The following is a 20,746-nucleotide window of genomic DNA, read 5'->3' on the forward strand; positions in this document are numbered from 1 at the left end:
TACATACTCTAACCTGAGCCTCATTATCCTCATAAAAAATTTTCACCGCTTTCAGTAACCTACCTCCTATTCCATACATTTGCAACATCTGCTGCACTACCCCCCTATCCACCATGTCATACACCTTTTCCAAATTCATGTATGCCACAAAAACCTCTTTACTCTTATCTAAATACTGTTCACCTACATGTTTCACTATAAATGTGTAGAAATAAAGATTATTATTATTACTCTCACTTGAAAAGCTCCACATCTATGGATGTAATCTTTTTGTTATGTAGTCTCTGTCCTAGTCAGAATCTGCCCAACTTTACATGCAGTGGTACCTCAGGTTACGAACAGCTCAAATTATATATTATAATCATGGGGGAGCGCTAAACCCGTAGGATTATACAGCGCATGTGGGGGGGATGGAAGGTATTCAGACTCAGTTCAGGGAACCAGAGCACAGATTCAATTCCCTAGATCAAGAACCCCTCACCAGCATCAAGGAACCTCCCTTGAGGGGACGAACAGCTCAAAACTCAACCAGTTATGTAAGTGCACTTATGTAAGTGCTTTTGTAAGTAAAGTTTATTTCTTTGTAAAGGTTACAATGTGTAATTACAATTTTGATTTGCTAAGAACAAATTCGTTCGGTATTGGCACTCGAGCAGCCTTCAGGAACGAGAAAAGTTCGTATCCCGAGGAACCACTGTATTATGGTGCATGTAATATTTTGATAATAGAGAATTTGAATTTGATATAATCATGGGGAAGTGCTGAATTTTTAGGGGTTATACAGAATGTGGGAATGAGACAAAATTAGGTTTGATCCAAGAAAGATGAGGTAGACCAATAGTCTGGATCAAGAGCCCTTCACTGGAAACCTTTTCACAAATTAAGAAATAAAACCTGATTTCTTAGTTCATCCTGGCTGGAAACTTGTTTATTATTATTTTGCAAAATTTGTCTTAGTTATGAGGTGTTGCAGCCATGGTATTGCATTTTATTCTGCAAGTGTGCCTTGTTTTAGGCTCTAGATGCATTCCAGGCCTATGAGAGCTACAATATGATCAATCAAGCTAATAATCTAATGGTTATAATTATAACCATAATTTTTGAAGTGTTGGAGAGGTAAGCCAGTGGAAGGCCTCTGTCAGATAGCCAAAAGCTCCAGCTGTGGGTCATCATATGACTAAGACCCATTTCAGGAAATGTGCGTCCTGTTTCCTGGTAAACGTTACTTCAATAAAGAAATAAATAAACCTACCATCCGACTTACGACCGAGTTTGGTTCCGAGAAACCGGTCATAAGTCGAAATGGTCGTAAGTCGAACTTTACTACTGAATATCAACAAAACATTTTTGTAATGACTTTATTTTATTGTTTTATTTTGGTATTTCATGTTTTACTTTACTTTTTATGTTGTTAGTACTGTATTTTATACTGTAAAGTTTAGGATAAACACTGTGTACAACACAAATAGTTGTTTATTTCCCAGAAATTTGGCATAAAAAACATGGTCGTAAGTCGAGTGGTCGCAAGTCGAGTGGTCGTAAGTTGAGCAGGTCGTAAGTCGGATGGTAGGTGTACTTAAATCTGCATAACAGAAATCTTCAATATGTTTTGTGTACTATGTTTACTGTATACAGTGTGTATCTAGCATACAGGTGCTCCTTGACTTACAATGGTTTGACTCTACAAAGGTGCAAAAAGCCATTATTTTGGAGATGAAACTTAAGGTAATTACCCGGCATGAAGGTGGCAAGTCCATAACTTGTAATCATTTACGTATTTACTTTTCAATACTGATACTGAGCTAGTTACAGTTTATTCACTTATTTGGTGACAGTAGTTATTTATTCACTTATCTATTTAGCATATCATATTTACATTCAACTTACGATGGGTTCGTCAGAACGTAACCCCATCGTAAATCGAAGAGCACCTGTATACCGAATTAGACACAGAAGTAGTAAATTCACGGAGGGAGAAACCTTTGTTGCAAATTCTTCATGCAATTCTGAGCACACCTGAGCTCCTCCTTCATGCAAACACTTCCTACAGCTACAACTTTAAATACAACTTACCAGTAGAACTGTGTGTACGCACATTCCTCTGCCACAGGCACGATGGTTTTCACAGTTTTGGCAACAATATGCCTGGTGGGGCTATCATTTTCTCCGGCTGTCTGTGTCTGAGCCGCCATTGCCACAGTGTTGTGTCCTGGTTGGCCACTTGTACAAGTTTTAGGTTTGAGGAGACTAGCCAACTGCAGTCATACAGCTACTAGCTATTCTCTTACACTGGTTTTCATTAACTATATATATAGTCCCTGGGTCACCATATTGCACTTTAGCCACTTATACTAATTTCTTAAATCACTTCTGCTTAGGCACTTTGGTAGAGGGAGATTTTGGTAAAATTAGAGCTAATAGGAAGTTGCAAACTTATAAGCAATTTGCATTTGCAGTGTTTCAGTTGTATTTCTGGTGTTTGATGTTCAACATAGCTCAAAATGCTGTTTCAATTTGCAATGAGATATGTTCATGGGGTTTCAACTTCCAGAAAAATTGCATTGCTACTGTCTTAACTAAAACTGAGTTATTTTACTAAAGTTTCAACTTGCAAAAGAATTTTTTTTTCTACAGAAAACAATAGCACAAAGGATGATTATACTTCACATGGGTTGATATTGCATATTGGTAATTGCAAAACAAATACAGTAATTTCTTCCTAGGAACCCCATTTGTCAGTGAGAATGTTTGTAACTTTAGCCATTAATAAGTACGTACATATATATCTCTTTATTTAAAATCTTTAATGTATGCACAGATAATAACTTTATATACTAACAGAAACAGTACCAGTCAGTATTATTCAAAATATCTTCATAAAACACTACAGCAAAAATAATGCAACTACAAATCACTTGACAAGTAAAATCTTTTGATTAAAATTTTTTTTAGCACTGTATGTAGATTGTACTAAAATTTCACTATTGTTATAACCAAGAGGAAGTTTTAAACCCATAGATATCACACACAGACTGTGGAATGGAAGGCAATTTAGGTTTGATCCAAGGAGAGGGAGGGTGTGTAGGCAAAATTTTTTTGGGATCAGGAGCCCCTTACCAGCATCAACGACTTAAAATATCATCATATTCACTAGAGCCAGATCACAAACTCCATTATTAAAACTAGTGTAGAGACGGTGTAATCAAGGTAGATATCGGTCAGTTTCATATAACATAGATCAGTGAAATTGTCCAGCTGTTGTTATTAACCTTGTAACAATACAAGATCTGGGACCTAAACATATGATAGGAAAAAGTTATGCGCAAAACAGAGCAAATTTGTTAAGTTCCTCAAGTCAGTTCCTGATCAGTTGGATAAGATAAGATAAGATAAGATTTCGTTCGGATTTTTAACCCCGGAGGGTTAACCACCCAGGATAACCCAAGAAAGTCAGTGTGTCATCGAGGACTGTCTAAATTATTTCCATTGGGGTCCTCAATCTTGTCCCCCAGGATGCGACCCACACCAGTCGACTAACACCCAGGTACCTATTTGCTGCTAGGTGAACAGGACAATAGGTGTAAGGAAACGTGTCAAAATGTTTCCACCCGCCGGGAATCGAACCCGGGCCCTCCATGTGTGAAGCGGGAGCTTTTAGCCACCAGGCCACCGGGCCACCTCCTGTGGTGGACTGTGGTGCATATATTGGACTCTGTGAAGAAAGCACCAACAGCCTTGTTCAACAGGCTGTCAACAAGGAGGCCTAGTGTAGGACTGGGCTGCAAGGGCAGTGACCCCCTGAAACCATCTCCAGGTAACTTTCAGGTAACCATAAAATAGTGATTATCCATTTTTTTATTACATTGGCCACCTCTACCAAGGTAGGGTGACCCAAAGGAGAAAAAATACTTTCATCGTCATTCATTCAATCACTGTCTTGTTAGATGTGCACTGATATCATAGTTAAGATAACCTTCCAAACTGTAACATTCCCACACCTCCTTTAAAGTGCACGCACCATACTTCCCACCTTCAAGGCTCAAGTCTAACTAATTTCCCTGAATCTCTTCATAAATGTTACCCCTGCTCATACTCCGACAGCAAGTCAAATCATAAAAACCACTTGCCTCCAGTCACTCCTTTCTAACATGCTCACACAAGCCTGTTGGATGTTCAAGTCCCAAGCACACAAAACCTCCCTACACCACCTCCCCAGATTTATATGTTCTCCTAGTCTCCTCTATTTTTATCCATCTTCTCTTGTATGTCGAAACCACCAGTAACTATAACAGCAGCAATAACAACAGCAATAATAGCAGAAACAGAAGCAACAGCAAGAACAGCACAAAAATAAAGACCTCCTCAACCCTCTGAATATTTCTGGTAGTACCACACCACACCACCCTATCAGGTGGTGTTGAAAATCTGATACACCCATGGCTTCCTTCCCTTCCCTGAAGAGATCAACTAATGGGTTATCTACTGTACTAGTAAATCTTGCAGTACTATGCCATATTTTAATTTTTTTTTTTACCACATTGGCCATCTCCCACAAAGGTAAAGTGGCCCCCCACCCAAAAAAAAAAAAACATAATTCATTCAATATCTGCCTTGCCATTAGTGTGCAGACTTCACAATTCAAAGGACCCTCTGAATTGTAATAGTGCCACCCTTTCTTCTGAGTGCAGACACTGTACCTCCTGCCTCCATGATTAAAGTCTGGCTAATTGGTTCTCCTGTTTCTCTTAGGAGGTAGTCAGTGTGATTAAAGGAAGGGGAAGGCAGCTGCAGTTCCTTGGATGAATTATTATTATAATCAAAAAGAAGCACTAAGCCACAAGGGCTATACAGCACTGCAGGGTAGGGAAGGAAGCGAGGGTATTGGGCAGCAGAAGGGGGGAGGGATGATCAGTAGGTTACAGAAAACAGTGGGGCAGGGGATAGTGTGGGGGTAGAGGGTAGCAAGAGATTGTGAAGAAAGTTTGTGAAGTAAGTCAGTTCTTGTCAAAAAGCTAATGAAAGAGTCCGGATGAAAGGTGGGTCCATCAGCGAGAAGGGAAGGTAAAGAGAGAGCAGCGGAGCGAAGACAACGACTGAGGTAAATTCTGCGTGCTCGTTGATAAAGTGGGCAGTCTAACAGAATGTGGCTGACTGATAATGGAACCTGACAATTCTCACAGAGGAGCAGGGCACCTCTCCATGAGATATCCATGAGTAAGACGAGTATGGCCAATGCGAAGACAGGAGAGAGTAGTCTCCCAACCTCGACACTGGTGACAAGAAGGCGGCCAGTAACCTATACTCGGTTTAATAGATTGAAGTTTGTTACCGAGCAGAGTAGACCAACGTTGTTGCCAACGGGTGTGAAGGTGGGTAGCTATAGCAGCAAAATAGCCCGTAAATGGAATACTGTACCTCTATATGAAACTGGTAGGTCATGTACTGCTGACCGCGCAGCCGTGTCTGCCTATTCATTGCCCTGTACGTCAACATGACCAGGGACCCAACAAAAAACAATATCTTTATGCTTGGTAAAGATGCGGCATAGCCAAAGTTGGATACGGAGGACTAAGGGGTGAGGTGTATCAAATTTCTGTATAGCCTGTAAAGCACTAAGGGAGTCTGAGACAACCACAAATGATGACACAGGCATAGATGCAATACGGATACGTGCTGCAAGAATGGCATACAATTCAGCAGTAAAAATACTAGCTGAAGATAGTAAATGCAGTCATACGACGCTGTCCGGAAACACTGCTGCGAATCCTATGCCGTCAGAAGACTTAGAGCCATCTGTGTACGCTGCAATGGCATGAGAACGAGAGTGGAAGTGGTCAAGAAAAAGAGAGCGGGAAGTGACCGTAGACAGTTGGGCTTTCGAGCAAGGGAGAGAGAAAGAATAGACTTGAACAGCTGGAACTTCCCAGGGGAATAGGGAAAATGATGCTACATGAACCTAGAAAGGTGGTAACTGAAGAGAAGACAAGAGCGAATGTAGGCGAAGAGAGAAGGGACGGAGTAAACAGGGGCGGCGAGCAAATAAAGAATGTCTACTAATATCAGTGACCATTCTATAAATGGAAGGATTGCGAAGATCATGAGAACGTACATAGTAGCGAAGGCAATGGGTATCATGGCGATCGGATAAGGATGGAACGTTTGCTTCTGCATAGAGGCTCTCAACAGGGGAAGAGCGAAAAGCACCAAGGCATAAACGTAATCCTTAGTGATGAATGGGGTTAAGGCTAGAGAGAGTAGCAGGAGAAGCCGCTGAAAAAATCTGGTCACCATAATCAAGTTTTGATAAAATGAGGGTGGAATGTAGGCGAAGGAGAGTTTGACAGTCAGCTCCCCATGAAAGATGAGCAAGGGCTTTAAGAAGGTTCAGCTGGATGTGACAAGTTGCCTTCAGAGAGGTAATGTGAGGTTTCCAGGATAACCTACGGTCAAAGAGGAGGCCCAGAAACCTGACTGTATCACGTTCAGGGATACGGGAGCCATAGAGGTACAAAGGATGATTGGAGATGACAGAGCGTCTAGTGAAAGTAATTCGGTGAGTTTTGGTACTGGAAAATTTAAACCCATGTGTGGTGGCCCAATTGGAAACACGGTCGACCGCATGCTGGAGAGAAACTGTAATGAGGTGACAGTCAGCGCCTGCACAGGCAATAGTGAAGTTATCAACATAGAGTGATGACCAAATATTTGATGGGAGACTAGAGGCCAAATCATTTATAGCAAGGAGAAAAAGTGTTGTGCTCAGAACACATCCCTGGGGGACACCTTCAGCTTGGATAAAGTCCGGGGAGAGCACATTATTAACCCGAACACGGAAATGCCTGTCAGTTAAAAAGCTCTTAAGGAAGGATGGTAGATTGTCTCGGAGGCCTAAGGAGTGGGCTTGGGCCAAAATATTATACCTCCAAGTTGTGTCATATGCCTTCTCAAGGTCAAAAAATATGGCAATAACTGAGTGGTTATTCGCAAAGGCATTACGAACATATGTATCCAAGCATAGTAAGGGGTCTATGGTAGAACGTCCCTTACGGAAGCCATATTGACGAGTGGAGAGACTGTTGTGTGTCTCTTAATACCACATTAAACGTCTATTTACCAGGCATTCCATCACTTTGCAAACTGCACTGGTAAGAACAATGGGATGATAGTGGGAGGCTTCATGTCCCGTAGTGCCTGGTTTGCGGAAAGGGAGAACAATGGCAGATTTCCACGGCTGTGGAAGAACTCCTTGTGACCAAATAAGATTGAAAAGGCCTAATAGGACTGCAAGGGCTGACTGATGTAAATGTTGTAGCATACGAATATGAATGTTGTCGGGCCCAGCTGCCGATGACTGGCAAGCTGAGAGTGTTGCCTCCAGTTCTTGAAGTGTAAAAGGCACATTTTACTGTTCTTCTCTGAGAGTAGAAAAGTCCAAGGGTGCTAACTCTCTGGCAGACTTTGAGGAAAGAAACGAGGGGTATAGATGGAGCCCCTGAGAAATACGGACCAGATGATTGCCAATTTCATTGGCAACATCTAGTGGGTTTGCTATATCAACAGGAGCAGGGTCAGGAGAATATTTACCACTCAGTTTTCTTACTTTTTTCCAGACTGCACTCAGAGGAAGCAGAGGTGATGGTGGAGACAATCTCGCCAGCAAGTGCCTTTAGCATCACGAATGACATGGCGAGTGATCGCACGCTTCTGCTTAAAATCAAGAAGTCTCTCCGTGGTTCTATTGTACTGGTACCTGCCCCATGCAGCGTGTTTCAAACATACTGCACGAGCACAAGCAGGAGACCACCAAGGCACGCATTTCTGAGAATGCCTGCCCGAAGTTTGGGGTATAGAATGAGAAGCTGTGGTTAAAACAGAGGACGAGAAGAGGTGTAAAAGCTCATCAATGGAGGACGAAGAAGGAACCTCACTAAAAACAGTTAGTTGTGAGTAAAGGTTCCAATTTGCCTGATCAAATTGCCAGTGTGGGATACGAAGAGGTGGTGAATATGAAGGGGAAGTAAGAATGATTGGGAAATGATCGCTGTCATGTAAATCCGGGAGAACAGACCAGGTGAAGTCTAATGCGGCAGAGGAAGAGCAGACTGAGAGATCGATGCAAGAGAGTGTGAGTCCGAGGATCAAAATGGGTATGAGTACCTGTATTTAAAACATGGAAGAGGTGGGCAGCAAGAAAAGCCTCTAACTGAATGCCATGGGAATCACAGTGAGACTCCCCCCAGAGGAAATGATGGGCATTAACCCTTTGAGGGTTTTGGACGTACTAGTATGGCTTACGACCCAGGGTTTTTGACGTACTAGTACGCCTAAATTCTAGCGCCCTCAAATCCATTGGGAGAAAGCTGGTAGGCCTTCATATGAAAGAATGGGTCTATGTGGTCAGTGTGCAGAGTCTAAAAAAAATCCTGCAGCACACAGTGCATAATGAGAAAAAAAAAAACTTTGACCGTTTTTTTGGAATAAAACAGCGACTTTGCACTGTATTTTCGTATGGCATTTATTGTTGTATTCTAGTTTTCTTGGTCTCATTTTTTAGAATGGAGGACATATTACAGAAATTGAGATGATTTTGACTGGTTTTACAATGAAAGATACCTTGAAACTGAGCTCAAAGTAGCAGAAATGTTCGATTTTTACCAAATTTCAAAGGTAAACAAATCGTGCCAATGGTCCAATACACGTCAAGTGGTGAGTCTCGTATTCTTTCACAAGTGCGCCAATAATATTTATACCATTTTTTACACTAATGCAGTAGTCTGCATAACAGTAAATCTTACATTTTTTGTGAGAATAAAAATTCAAAGTGGAAAGCAAAAGAATATAAGAGGGACCTTGAGACGTGACTAATGACCAGAGGAAATGTCATTTTAGTGCCAGGAATGTCTTTCTTGTTTATTCTGGACCCTATTCGGAAATTGGCATCTTTTGAAATTTGTATGAAATTTGCAAAATTGCTAAATTCTGACCACTGTACTGGATAGTTGAATTTCATAAATGGGTGGTTTCTTGCACCCAATCGATAGAAAAAATGGAGTTCTAGCGAAATATTCATGTTTTTTGTCGACTAGTACAGTGGAATTGGCCGAAAATGGGGCTCAAAGTGGGCAAAATCGCCGATGCGTAAATATCCCCGAGACTGCTAACTTCACGAGAGCATAATTCCGTAAGTTTTCCATCAAATTTCAAACTTTTGGTGTCCTTATGATCGGGAAAAGATTCTCTATCTTTTCATAAGAGAAAATTATTTTCTTTTTTTTAAATTTGGCCGACCCTGAGAACGAGTTTCGGAGAGGGCCTGTCGACCCTCAAAGGGTTAAAATCGCCAAGTAACAGAAGCGGTGGCAGTAATGACAAAACAAGAAAGGCAATATCCGGAATAGATAATGCCCGAGAAGGAGAGAGATATAAAGAACAGAGCGTATACCACCTATGCAAGTGGATACGGGCAGCTGTGTAATGCAGCGAAGTACGAACAAATAGCTGATGGTATGGAATATCAGTGCATAGAAGAAGGGCACTTTCATTAAAGGTCCCATCAGGAAAAGGATCTGAAGAATACAATAAATTATAGCCTGAGATGGGATAGATAACAGCCGAGTGTAATTTTGGTTCCTGTAAGCAAACACCAACAGGGGAAAACTGGGAGAGTAACATCTGAAGCTCCCCCCGATTACCCCTGAGGCAGCGTATATTCCACTGTAAATAGGCCATGATTGGCAACAATAAAGATACCTGAAATCCGCAGGTAAGGGTTCCTACGGACTAGGGGGGTTAGGAAAGTCCACATGCGGAGGCAGCGGAAAACGTTCAAGCAGCGAAGGAACGGTGCGCTGCGAAGAAAGGAGTTGCACAGATGGAGGAGAGGAGAGAGAAGGAACAGAGGGTGGGTCAGTGTCCATTGATGGTTTGGTCTATGCAATATATTCAGAGATTGCTTCAAGTGTTTCAGAATTCAGAGATGTCGTATGGGAGGCAATATTGGAGATGGTAGGGGGAGGACGAGTAAAGATTGGAACTGTAATGGACTGTACCAAGGTAGAGGGGGGGGGGGCGAAAGGGTGGAGGGAACTGGAGAAGAAACGTGGAAGGGGACAGAAGAAGCAGAAACCTGGGAGGTGGCAGAAGAGGAAGAAACTTGGGAGGGAACAGGGGAGGAAGGTACAGTACAAGGAAGAGGGTGAACCTCTACACTTGCAACAGAGCCAGTGAGAGGGGAAGAACCAGGTACAGAGACAGGGAAGGTAAAATGAGGTGGAAGAAGGGAAGGAGGGGTTAAAGGACCTTTTTTTAACTTCTGAGAAGTAGAGGGACGATTGGGAGGAGGTGTCGTACGAGATCTTGTTGATACCGAGGCTTGTGAGGGAGAACACGAAGAAGCGAGAACAGACTGAGGCGTTGAAGTAGGGATGTCTGAGCCCAGGACAGCAAAAGAATTAGATACAGGAGTGATTATGGGAGAGGTAACCACAGAGGAGGCTGCAGAAGATGGGACCCCAGAAGTTGGGGGACGTTTTGAAACACAGGAATAAGAAACACGAGGTAGTCTCCCTTGGAGGCGGAGATGAGAAACTGCCATGGCATAAGGGAGACCTTCTGCCTCTTTGAGGTAACGGATTTCCCGCTCATTTAAGTAGACTTGGCAACGGTGAGAGTACGAAGGGTGAGCCTCATGACAATTAAAGCAAGAGGGAGGTTGATTGCAAGACGTATTAGAATGGTCATCGGCACCACAGACTGGGCATTCGGCTATAAATCTGCAATATTTCGCTGGATGGCCAAATCGCCAGCAATTTCTACACTGTTGCGGTGTAGGGATCACCTTTCGAACTTGTAACCGATGTCCTGCTACATAAACTGAGGATGGGAGTTCACGGCTGTCAAAAGTTAAATGAGCCACATTGCTAGGGTATCGTCTCCGCCCGTGGGCAGGAAGAACATAAGTGTCATTGCCACATGTCTGGAAATTTTGTTGAACTATGGTATGGGGCAGAATGACGGTACCACTACAAGAATTGAGGGAATGATGTTTTTCAATAGTGACAGGAACAGTATCGATATGGGAAAGAAGAGAAAGATCATGAGCTTGGGTAGCATTCTGTACAGTGATGATGTGCGTACTGCTCTTAAGAGCATGAAAAGAAATATCTTTGCCAACATGGCGTAGGAGTGCCTTGCCAATACTATGGTCGGAAAGATAGGCAATAGAGGAAGTCGGTCTTAAAGTGAAGAATTTAGTCCATTGTGCATTCTGAAACTGAGCGTGGAAAGGGAGTGCAGGACGTGTCGATCTTTTCTGAGAAGAACGAGAAGGTGGAGAAGTATCATCAGCAGGTAATTGTCGTTGGCGTTTAGGCGTGGGACCAGAGTTGGCCCGATGTGGAACGGGCCGGCGATTCAAAAATTGCCGCACCATAGAGGGAGAGGCCGGAAGCATAGTCAAAGGAGAGCGAAGGTCAGATAAATCGAAGGAGTCAGCCGAGACCTCAGTACCTGAAGCGGGTGAGGAAACAGCACCGGCAAGAGGTACAGAGGCATTAGGAGTGTCCGAAGAGCGGTCCAAAGATGAGGCGGGGTCAGAACGGGGTGCGGCATCAAGAAGGTGCCCAGGGGTAGCAGGTTCATGGAATAAGGCTTTCATGGTTAGGTTACTTCTTTCTTTTTGTTTTTAAGAAAAAAGAAGGAAAGAAAATAAAAATAAAAAAAAAGAATAAAAAAAGGGGGGACCGGGGAGGGATAGTTCCTAGGAGGAATGAAAGGGCCAGAAATCTCCCTCCGCGCCCAAGAGGACCTCAGCACCGCAAGTAGCGCAGATGCAGCATGGAACCCGTGCCATTCCCTACCCATCATGCCAGTAAACCAGCAATCCGGGATAGCAACCTCACATCTGCCGAGCTACCTTGGTGGACAAAAGAGAAGGTGGCCGGATATCCGCCACAAAGCATACCTCCTTCGGCCACCACCCCCGGAATCCAAAAGGTGGCTTCCGAAAGACACCGAAAGCCACACTCCGGGATACCGGAGAGGGATCGGGACATCCTCAGGCAATCCAGATTCCACGGCAAACTACGCCACCGCCAAGAACCTCAACGGAATGGGATGGACCCCGGTACCCTTTCCCCTACCTAGGAACTAGCATGCCTGTGGGAAAAAATCCCAAAGGCCAAAAAGGAAGGGCAAAAGGGAGGGGTGGGGAGGAAGAGGAAAGGAAAAAGGGGAGGATGGGAGAGGGAAGGTGGGATTGGGGGGTAATTAGGTTCGGTCTGAGGAAGGAGACCGACAGGTCTAATTCCTCAGACCAAGAGCCTCTTCACCACGCCAAGGAGCCCCCCTTGAAGAGGTCCTTGGATGAAGAACCCCTCATTATTATAATCAAAAGCGCTAAACCCACGAGGGTCATACAGCGCAGCAGGGCAGGGGGTAGTGCAAGATCATAAAGTATTATTATAAAAAAAGCGCTAAACCTACAAGGGTCATACAGTGTAGCAGGGCAGGAAAGGGTGCAGGAGTACTGGGTAGCAATTTTAATCATTATAATCATGGGGAGTGCTAAACCCGTAGGATTATACAGCCCACTTGGGGGGAGAGGGGTTCAATTCAGGGAACTGGAGCACAGATCCAATTTCCTAGAGCAAGAGCCCCCTCACCAGCATCAGGGAACCTCCCTTGAGGGGTACTGGGTAGCAAGAGGGAGAGGGATTGTTATTAGGTCATGGGGTGCAGTGGGGCAGTGGACAATGCAGGGGTAGAGGGTAGCAAGAGGTTCAGGTAGAAAGGGCTGTGAGGAGTGCTAGAGGTATCATCATCAGAGTTTGTGCAGTAAATCAGTTGCTGTCAAAAAGGCAAATAGGGAGTCTGTGTCAAAGGTGGGGCCGTCAGTAAGGAGGGAAGATAAAGTAAAGGCGTTGTAGCAGTGACAATGTCAGAGGAAAGTTCTGTGTTGTTAGAACATAGGTATCCATGAGATACCTATGAGATGAGTGTTCCTGATGTGAAGATGGGAGAGTTGTCTCCCATCAACGACAAGAAGGCCAGAAACCTAAATTTGATTTGACAGAACATAATTTGTTATGAGTCATATGAGACCAGCGTTGTTGCCAGTGGTTGCAAAGGCAAGTAGAGATTATAACATCAAGACACACTCCCTTGAAGAGACTACTACAAGGAATTTTTCTTGAAATGAGCAAGTATTGAATAGGAGTGCTGAGAGGAAGGACTGACTCAAAGGTCAGAACTGCTTGAACTTTATTTCAAGTTTCAACAATATAGCATCTTTGATATATTCCAGGACTATCATTTTAATATTTGTGTAAAATGGCTAAGGCAGTAGGGGTCCTACAACACCTGGGGGAATAAAGAGGCAATCAGATTTGATCCAAGGAAGAAGAAGTCAGGCCCAATTCCTTACAGTAATAGTCCCACTCACTGACATATCAAAGAATGTCCCTTGAAGGGTTTGTGAAATCACACCCACCTTGAATGAGTTATGGCATCTTGTTTTGGGCGATGATGTCTACAAGTTCCCTTCATTTTACTTTAACACCACATCTGAAGGGGTTAAGAAAAGACAGTTGCAGAGAGGAATTTTATTGAGATGTTTTGCTTGTGGAACAGGCATCTTCAGTCACTACACAGGGATGTACAAGTGAATTTATATAAGAATGGTTAGGAGAGTGTCTGAGTCAATGAGATCACTTGTGATTTGCAAGATGGGGGCATGGCAGGAGGCCTACCTGTATATACAAAATAAGTTGGGTAACAGGTTTGGCTAAACTGAAAACTCCTTGACTGTGGTGGATTTTTTGTGTATGGATTAATGCAGCTTCTAGGCACTTTTTGTGGTTTGTCTATTTCCTTTATGACCAGCTGGGTGTCCTTCCAAGATATCAGGTATGCAGTGTGGTCCCTATGTACATGCAGGCTTTATTCATGATGCATGTCTTACAGGCATGCTGGTGTTCTTGCAACCTGATCTGCAGGCTATGGGAGATAGCACTAAACCTACAAGGGTCATACAGCATAGCAGGGCAGGTAAGGGTGCAGGGGTAGCAAGAGGGAGAGGGATTATTATTAAGTCATGAAGTGCAGTGAGGCAGGAGATAGTGCAGGGGTAGAGGGTAACAAGAGATTGAGGTAGAGAGGGCTGTGAGGAGTGCTTGAGGTATCATCATCAGAGTTTGTGTAGTAAATCGGTAAATGCAGTAAATCAGTTGCTGTCAAAAAGTCAATGAGAGTGTTAGGGTTAAAGGAGGCTCCATCGGCAAGAAGGGAAGGTAAAGTAAGGGCAGCAGAGCACTTACAAAGTTGGAGGTAAATTCTGCGTGCTTGTTGATAGAGTGGGCAGTCGAACAGAATGTGGCTAACAGAAACTGGAACCTGACAATTCTCACAGAGTGGAACAGGGCGCCTCTCCATGAGATACCCAGGAGTAAGATGAGTGTGGCCGATGCAAAGACGGTAGAGAGTAGTCTCCCAACCTCGACACCAATGACAAGAAGATGGCCAGAAACCTATACATGTACTTGGTTTAATATAATGTAATTTGTCATGTAGCAGATCAGACCAACATTGTTGCCAATGGGTGTGAAGGTGGGTAGCAAATACAGCAAAATAAGTCTGTGAATGGAACACCTGTATATGAAACTGGGAGGTCATGTACTGCTGACTATGCAGCAGTGTCTGCCTGTTCATTGCCCTGTATGTCAACATGACTGGGGACCCAACAAAAACAATATCTTTGTGCTCATTAGAGATATAGCGTAACCAAAGTTGGATACGAAGAACCAGGGGATGAGGTGTATCAAATTTTCTTATAGCCTTAAAGCAATGAGTCTGAAATGACCACAAATGGTGACACAGGCTTAGATGCAATGCCGATAAGTGCTACGAGAATGGCATACAATTCAGCCGTAAAAATGCTAGCCAAGGATAATAAATGCCCTCGCATGACGCTGCCTGGAAACACTGCTGCAAATCCGATGCCATTAGAAGACTTGGAAACATCGGTGTGCACTGTGATGGCATAAGAATGAGATCGGAAGTGGTGAAAAAAAAGGAGAGCGAGAACCCGCCGCAGGCAGTTGGGCTTTCATGCATGGCAGTGGGAAAGAACAGACATGAACCCTTTGAACTTCCCAAGGGGGTAGGAAAAAAGTGAGATGCTACATGAACATAGAAAGGTAGTAACTGAAGAGAAGACAAGAACAAAAGTAGGTGGAGAGAAAAGGAACGGAGTAAACAGGGGCGACGAACGAATAATGAATGTCTACTGACATCAGTGACTATTCGATATCCTATCCTATATGCGGAGATCATGAGAGCAGACATAATAGTGAAGGCTATGAGCATCACAGCGCTCGGACAAGGATGGAATATTTGCCTCTTCACCTCAACCAGTGAAGAGCGAAAAGCACCAAGGAATAAACGCAATCCCTGGTGATGGATGGGATTAAGACTAGAAAAAGTTGCGAGAGAGGCCGCTGAATATATCTGGTCACCATAATTGAGTTTCAATAAAACAAGGGTTAAATATAGTTGAAGGAGAGTTCTACAATCAACCCTCCATGAAAGATGAGTGAGGGTTTTAAGAAGTTTCAGCCGGCTATGAGGAGTTGCCTTCAGTGAGGTAATGTGAGGTTTCCAGGATAACTGATGGTCAAATAGAAGGCCGAAAAACCTGACCATATCATGTTCTGGGATACGTGAGCCATATATAGTGCTAGTCACGGCATTATGCCAGGTGAGTGCCCTGGCATAATGCTGTGACAAAAATCAAAGGCCTACTATCCAGAGGGGTCTTTTTTATCAGTGCATTATGCTGGGTAGCATTATTATTATTATAATCAAAAAGAAGTGCTAAACCACAAGGGCTATACAGCACTGCAGGGCAGGAAGGACTCAAGGGTATCAGGTGGCAAAAAGGAGATGGATGAGTAATAGGTTACGGAGAACAGCGGGGCAGTGGATGGTGAAAGGGTAGAGGGCAGCAAGAGATTGATATAGAAAGGGCTGAGGGGAGTGCGAAAGGTATCATCATCAGAGTTTGTGGAGTAAATCAGGCGTTGTCAAGAAGTCAATGAGAGAGTCAGGATTAAAGGAGGGTCCATCAGCAAGAAGGGAAGGTAAAAAGAGAGTAGGAGAGTGGAGACGACGTTAGAGGTAAATTCTGAGTGCTCGTTGATAGAGAGGGCAGTCTAACAGAATGTGGATACCCATGAGTAAGATGAGTGTGGCTAATGCAAAGGTGTGAGAGAGTAGTCTCCCAACCTCGGCACTGATGACAAGAAGACGGCCAGTAACCTATGCTCGGTTTAATAGAATGAAGTTTGTTACCGAGTAAAGTTGACCAACGTTGTTGCCAACGGGTGTAAAGGTGGGTAGCTATTACAGCAAAATAGTCTGGAAATGGAACACCTCTATATGAAATTGGTAGGTCATGTACTGCTGACCGCGCAGCAGTGTCTGCCTGTTCATTGCCCTGTACATCAACATGACCAGGGACCCAACAAAAAAACAATATCTTTACGCTTGGTAGAGATACGGCTTAGCCAAAGTTGGATACGGAGAACTAGGGGGTGAGGTGTATCAGATTTCCGTATAGCCTGTAGAGCACTAAGGGAGTCTGAGACAACCACAAATGATGACACAGCCATAGATGCGATATGAATAAGTGCTGCAAGAATGGCATACAATTCAGCAGTAAAAATGCTAGCCGAAGATAGTAAATGCCCTCGCACGATGCTGTCCGGAAACACTGAGGCGAATCCGTGCCAGGGTTTTTGACGTACTAGTACGGATAAATTATAGCGCCCTCAAATCTAGCAAGAGAAAGCTGGTAGGCCTACATATGAAAGAATGGGTCTATGTGGTCAGTGTGCGGAGTATAAAAAAAAAAAATCCTGCAGCACACAGTGCGTAATGAGAAAAAAAAACTTTGACCGTGTTTTTGGTTTAAAACAGCGACTTTGCGCTGTATTTTCATATGGTATTTATTGTTGTATTCTAGTTTTCCTGGTCTCATTGTATAGAATGGAAGACATATTACAGAAATTGAGATGATTTTGGCAGGTTTTACAATGAAAAGTACCTTGAAATTGAGCTCAAAGTAGCAGAAATGTTCGATTTTTACCAAAGTTCAAAAGTAAACAAATCATGCTAAGCGTCCAATACACGTCAACTGGCGAGTCTGATATTCTTTCACAAGTGCGCTGATATTATTTATACCATTTCTACACTAATGCAGAAGTTTGCAGAACAGTAAATCTTATTTTTTTTGTGAGAATAAAAAATCAAAGTGGAAAGCAAAAGAATGTAAGAGGGGCCTGGGGATGTGACTAATGAACAGAGGAAATGTTATTTTAGTGCCAGGAATGTTTTTCTTGTTTATTCTAGACCCTATTTGGAAATTGGCATCTTTTGAAATTTGTGTGAAATTGGCAAAATTGCTAAATTCTGACCACTTTATTGGAGAGTTGAAATCGGTAAATGGGTGGTTTCTTGTACTCATTCGATAGAAAAAACGGAGTTTTAGCAAAATAGTTATGATTTTTGTCGACTAGTACACTGGAATTGGCCGAAAATAGGGCTCAAAATGGGCAAAATTGCTGATGCGTAAACATCGTCCAGACCGTTAACTTTGCGAGAGCATAATTCCATAAGTTTTCCATCAGATTTCATACTTTTGGTGTCATTATGATCGGGAAAAGATTCTCTATCTTTTTATAAGAAAAAATAATTTTTTTTTTTTTTAAATTTTGGCAACCCTGAGAACAAGTCTGAGAGGGCCTGGCGACCCTCAAAGGGTTAAGGGTTAAGTAAACTTGGCAATGGTGAGAGTAAGATGGGTGAGCCTCATGACAGTTATGGCAAAAGGGAGGTAGACTATAAGATGACTTGGTATGGTTGTTGGCACCACAGACTGGGCATTCAGCCATGGACCTACAATATTTCGCTGGATAACCAAAACACCAGCAGTTTCGACACTGTTGTGGTGTAGGGATCATCTTTCAAACTTATAAATGGTGTCCCGCAATATAAACCAAGGACGGAAGCTCACAGCAGTCAAAAGTTAAGCAAGCTACATTGCAAGGGTATTGTCTCTGCCTGTGGGCAGGGAGGACATAGGTGTCTACTTTGATAATTGGGAGGTCTTGAGTTCAAGCTGTTCCAGAATGTCATCACCACTTGTCTGGAAATTCTGCTGGACAATGGTATGAGATAGAATGACAGTACTACAAGAATTGAGAGAATGACTATGGGTCAGGTAGGTGATCTTGGTTGCCAACATGACGTTTTTCAGAGCATAGTTCTAGCTGCCCAGACAACTTTTGTTCCGAGTAAGGAAATTAGATCTAACAAAAATGATCCCAAATGGATGAATAGATTAAAACATCTCACTGGTCAAAAGAGAGGCATATATAGGCATATCAAAAGAGGGGATGGGCAGTTAAGAAATCAATATATTTAATTAAAGAGAGAGATAAAGAAAGGAATAAGAAAAGCAAAAAGGGATTATGAGGCTACGGTTGCAAGGGATTCAAAGACTAACCCAAAAGGGTTCTTTCAGGTATACAGAAGTAAGATTAGAGACAAAATTGGCCCACTTAAGAGTAACTCTGGTCAGATCACTGACAGTGATAAGGATATGTGTGAAATTCTCAATACCTACTTCCTCTCAGTTTTCACCCAGGAAAATACTAGCGATATTCCTGAAATAATAGATTACATAGAACAGGTTGATGATAAACTATGCACGATTGCAGTAACTAGTGACATGCTCCTCAGACAAATAGATTATTATTATTATAATCAAAAAGAAGCGCTAAGCCACAAGGACTATACAGCGCTGCAGGGCAGGAAGGAAGCGAGGGCATCAGGTGGCAAAAGGGAGATGGATGAGCAACAGGTTACGGATAACAGCGGGGCAGTGGATGGTGAAAGGGTAAAGGGCAGCAAGAGACTGAACCAGAAAGGGCTGAGGGGAGTGCGAAAAGTATCATCAGAGTTTGTGGAGTAAATCAGTCGTTGTCAAGAAGTCAATGAGAGAGTCAGGATTAAAGGAGGGTCCATCAGCAAGAAGGGAAGGTAAAGAGAGAGTAGTAGAACGAAGACGACGTTGGAGGTAAATTCTGCGTGCTCGTTGATAGAGAGGGCAGTCTAACAGAATGTGGCTAATCGATACTGGAACTTGACACTGCTCACAGAGAGGAACAGGGTGCCTCTCCATGAGATACCCATGAGTAAGACGAGTGTGGCCAATGCGAAGACGGGAGAGAGTGGTCTCCCAACCTCGGCACTGATGACAAGAAGACGGCCAGTAACCTATGCTCGGTTTAATAGAATGAAGTTTGTTACCGAGCAGAGTTGACCAACGTTGTTGCCAACGGGTGCGAAGGTGGGTAGCTATTGCAGCAAAATAGTCCAGAAATGGAACACCTCGATAGGAAATTGGTAGGTCATATACTGCTGACCGCGCAGCAGTGTCTGCCTGTTCATTGCCCTGTACGTCAACATGACCAGGGACCCAACAAAAAACAATATCTTTATGTTTGGTAGAGATACGGCGTAGCCAAAGTTGGATACGGAGAACTAGGGGATGAGATGTATCAAATTTTCGTATAGCCTGTAGAGCACTAAGGGAGTCTGAGACTACTACAAATGATGACACAGGCATAGATGCGATACGAATAAGTGCTGCAAGAATGCCATACAGTTCAGCAGTAAAAATGCTAGCTGAAGATAGTAAATGCCCTCGTACGACGCTGTCCGGAAACACTGCTGCGAATCCGACGCCGTCTGAAGACTTAGAGCCATCTGTGTACACAGCGGTGGCATGAGAATGGGAGTGGAAGTGATCAAGAAAAAGAGAGCGGGAAGCCACCGTAGGCAGTTGAGCTTTCGAGCAAGGGAGTGAGAAAGAACAGACCCGAACAGCTGGAACTTCCCAGGGGGGTAGGGAAAAGTGAGATGCTACATGAACATATAAAGGTGGTAACTGAAGGGAAGACAAGAGTGAAAGTAGGCGAAGAGAAAAGGGACGGAGCAAACAGGGGCGGCGAACGAATAAAGAATGTCTACTAATATCGGTGACCATTCTATAAATGGAAGGATTGTGTAGATCGTGAGAGCGTACATAGTAACGAAGGCAATGGGCATCACGGCGATCAGACAAGGATGGAACATTTGCTTCTGTATAGAGGCTCTCAACAGGGGAAGAGCGAAAAGCACCAAGGCACAAACGTAAGCCTTGGTGATGGATAGAGTTAAGGCTAGAGAGAGTAGCAGGAGAGGCCGCGGAATAAATCTGGTCACCATAATCGAGTTTCGATAAAACGAGGGCTGAATGTAGGCGAAGCAGAGTTCGACGATCAGCTCCCCAGGAAAGATGAGCAAGGGTTTTAAGAAGGTTTAGCCGGCTGTGACAAGTTGCCTTTAGAGAGGTAATGTGAGGTTTCCAGGTTAACCGACGGTCAAAGAGAAGGCCTAGAAACCTGACTGTATCACGTTCGGGGATACGGGAGCCATAGAGATACAAAGGATGATCGGAGATAACAGAGCGTCTAGTGAAAGTAATTTGGTGAGTTTTGGTACTTGAAAATTTAAACCCATGTGTGGTGGCCCAAGTGGAAACACGGTCGACCGCATGCTGGAGAGAAACTGCAATAAGGTGACAGTCAGCGCCTGCACAAGCAATAGCGAAGTCATCAACATAGAGTGATGACCAAATATTGGG

General features: G+C 43.4%; 1 protein-coding gene across 3 annotated transcripts in view; it reads right to left on the reverse strand.

The window, feature by feature from the left end:
* tun (N-terminal glutamine amidase tungus) overlaps positions 1–20,746 on the reverse strand; it is a 99,190-nt gene that overhangs the window by 55,275 nt on the left and 23,169 nt on the right. For all 3 annotated transcript variants that reach the window (XM_053775271.1, XM_070083871.1, XM_053775272.1), the window contains exon 2: positions 2,074–2,381. In XM_053775271.1, coding sequence (XP_053631246.1) covers positions 2,074–2,192 — 119 coding nt within the window. In that variant the 5' untranslated portion in view covers positions 2,193–2,381. The remainder of the gene's footprint in view (positions 1–2,073; positions 2,382–20,746) is intronic.

Source organism: Cherax quadricarinatus, chromosome 11 (assembly GCF_038502225.1).
Source record: "Cherax quadricarinatus isolate ZL_2023a chromosome 11, ASM3850222v1, whole genome shotgun sequence".
Taxonomy (NCBI): domain Eukaryota; kingdom Metazoa; phylum Arthropoda; class Malacostraca; order Decapoda; family Parastacidae; genus Cherax; species Cherax quadricarinatus.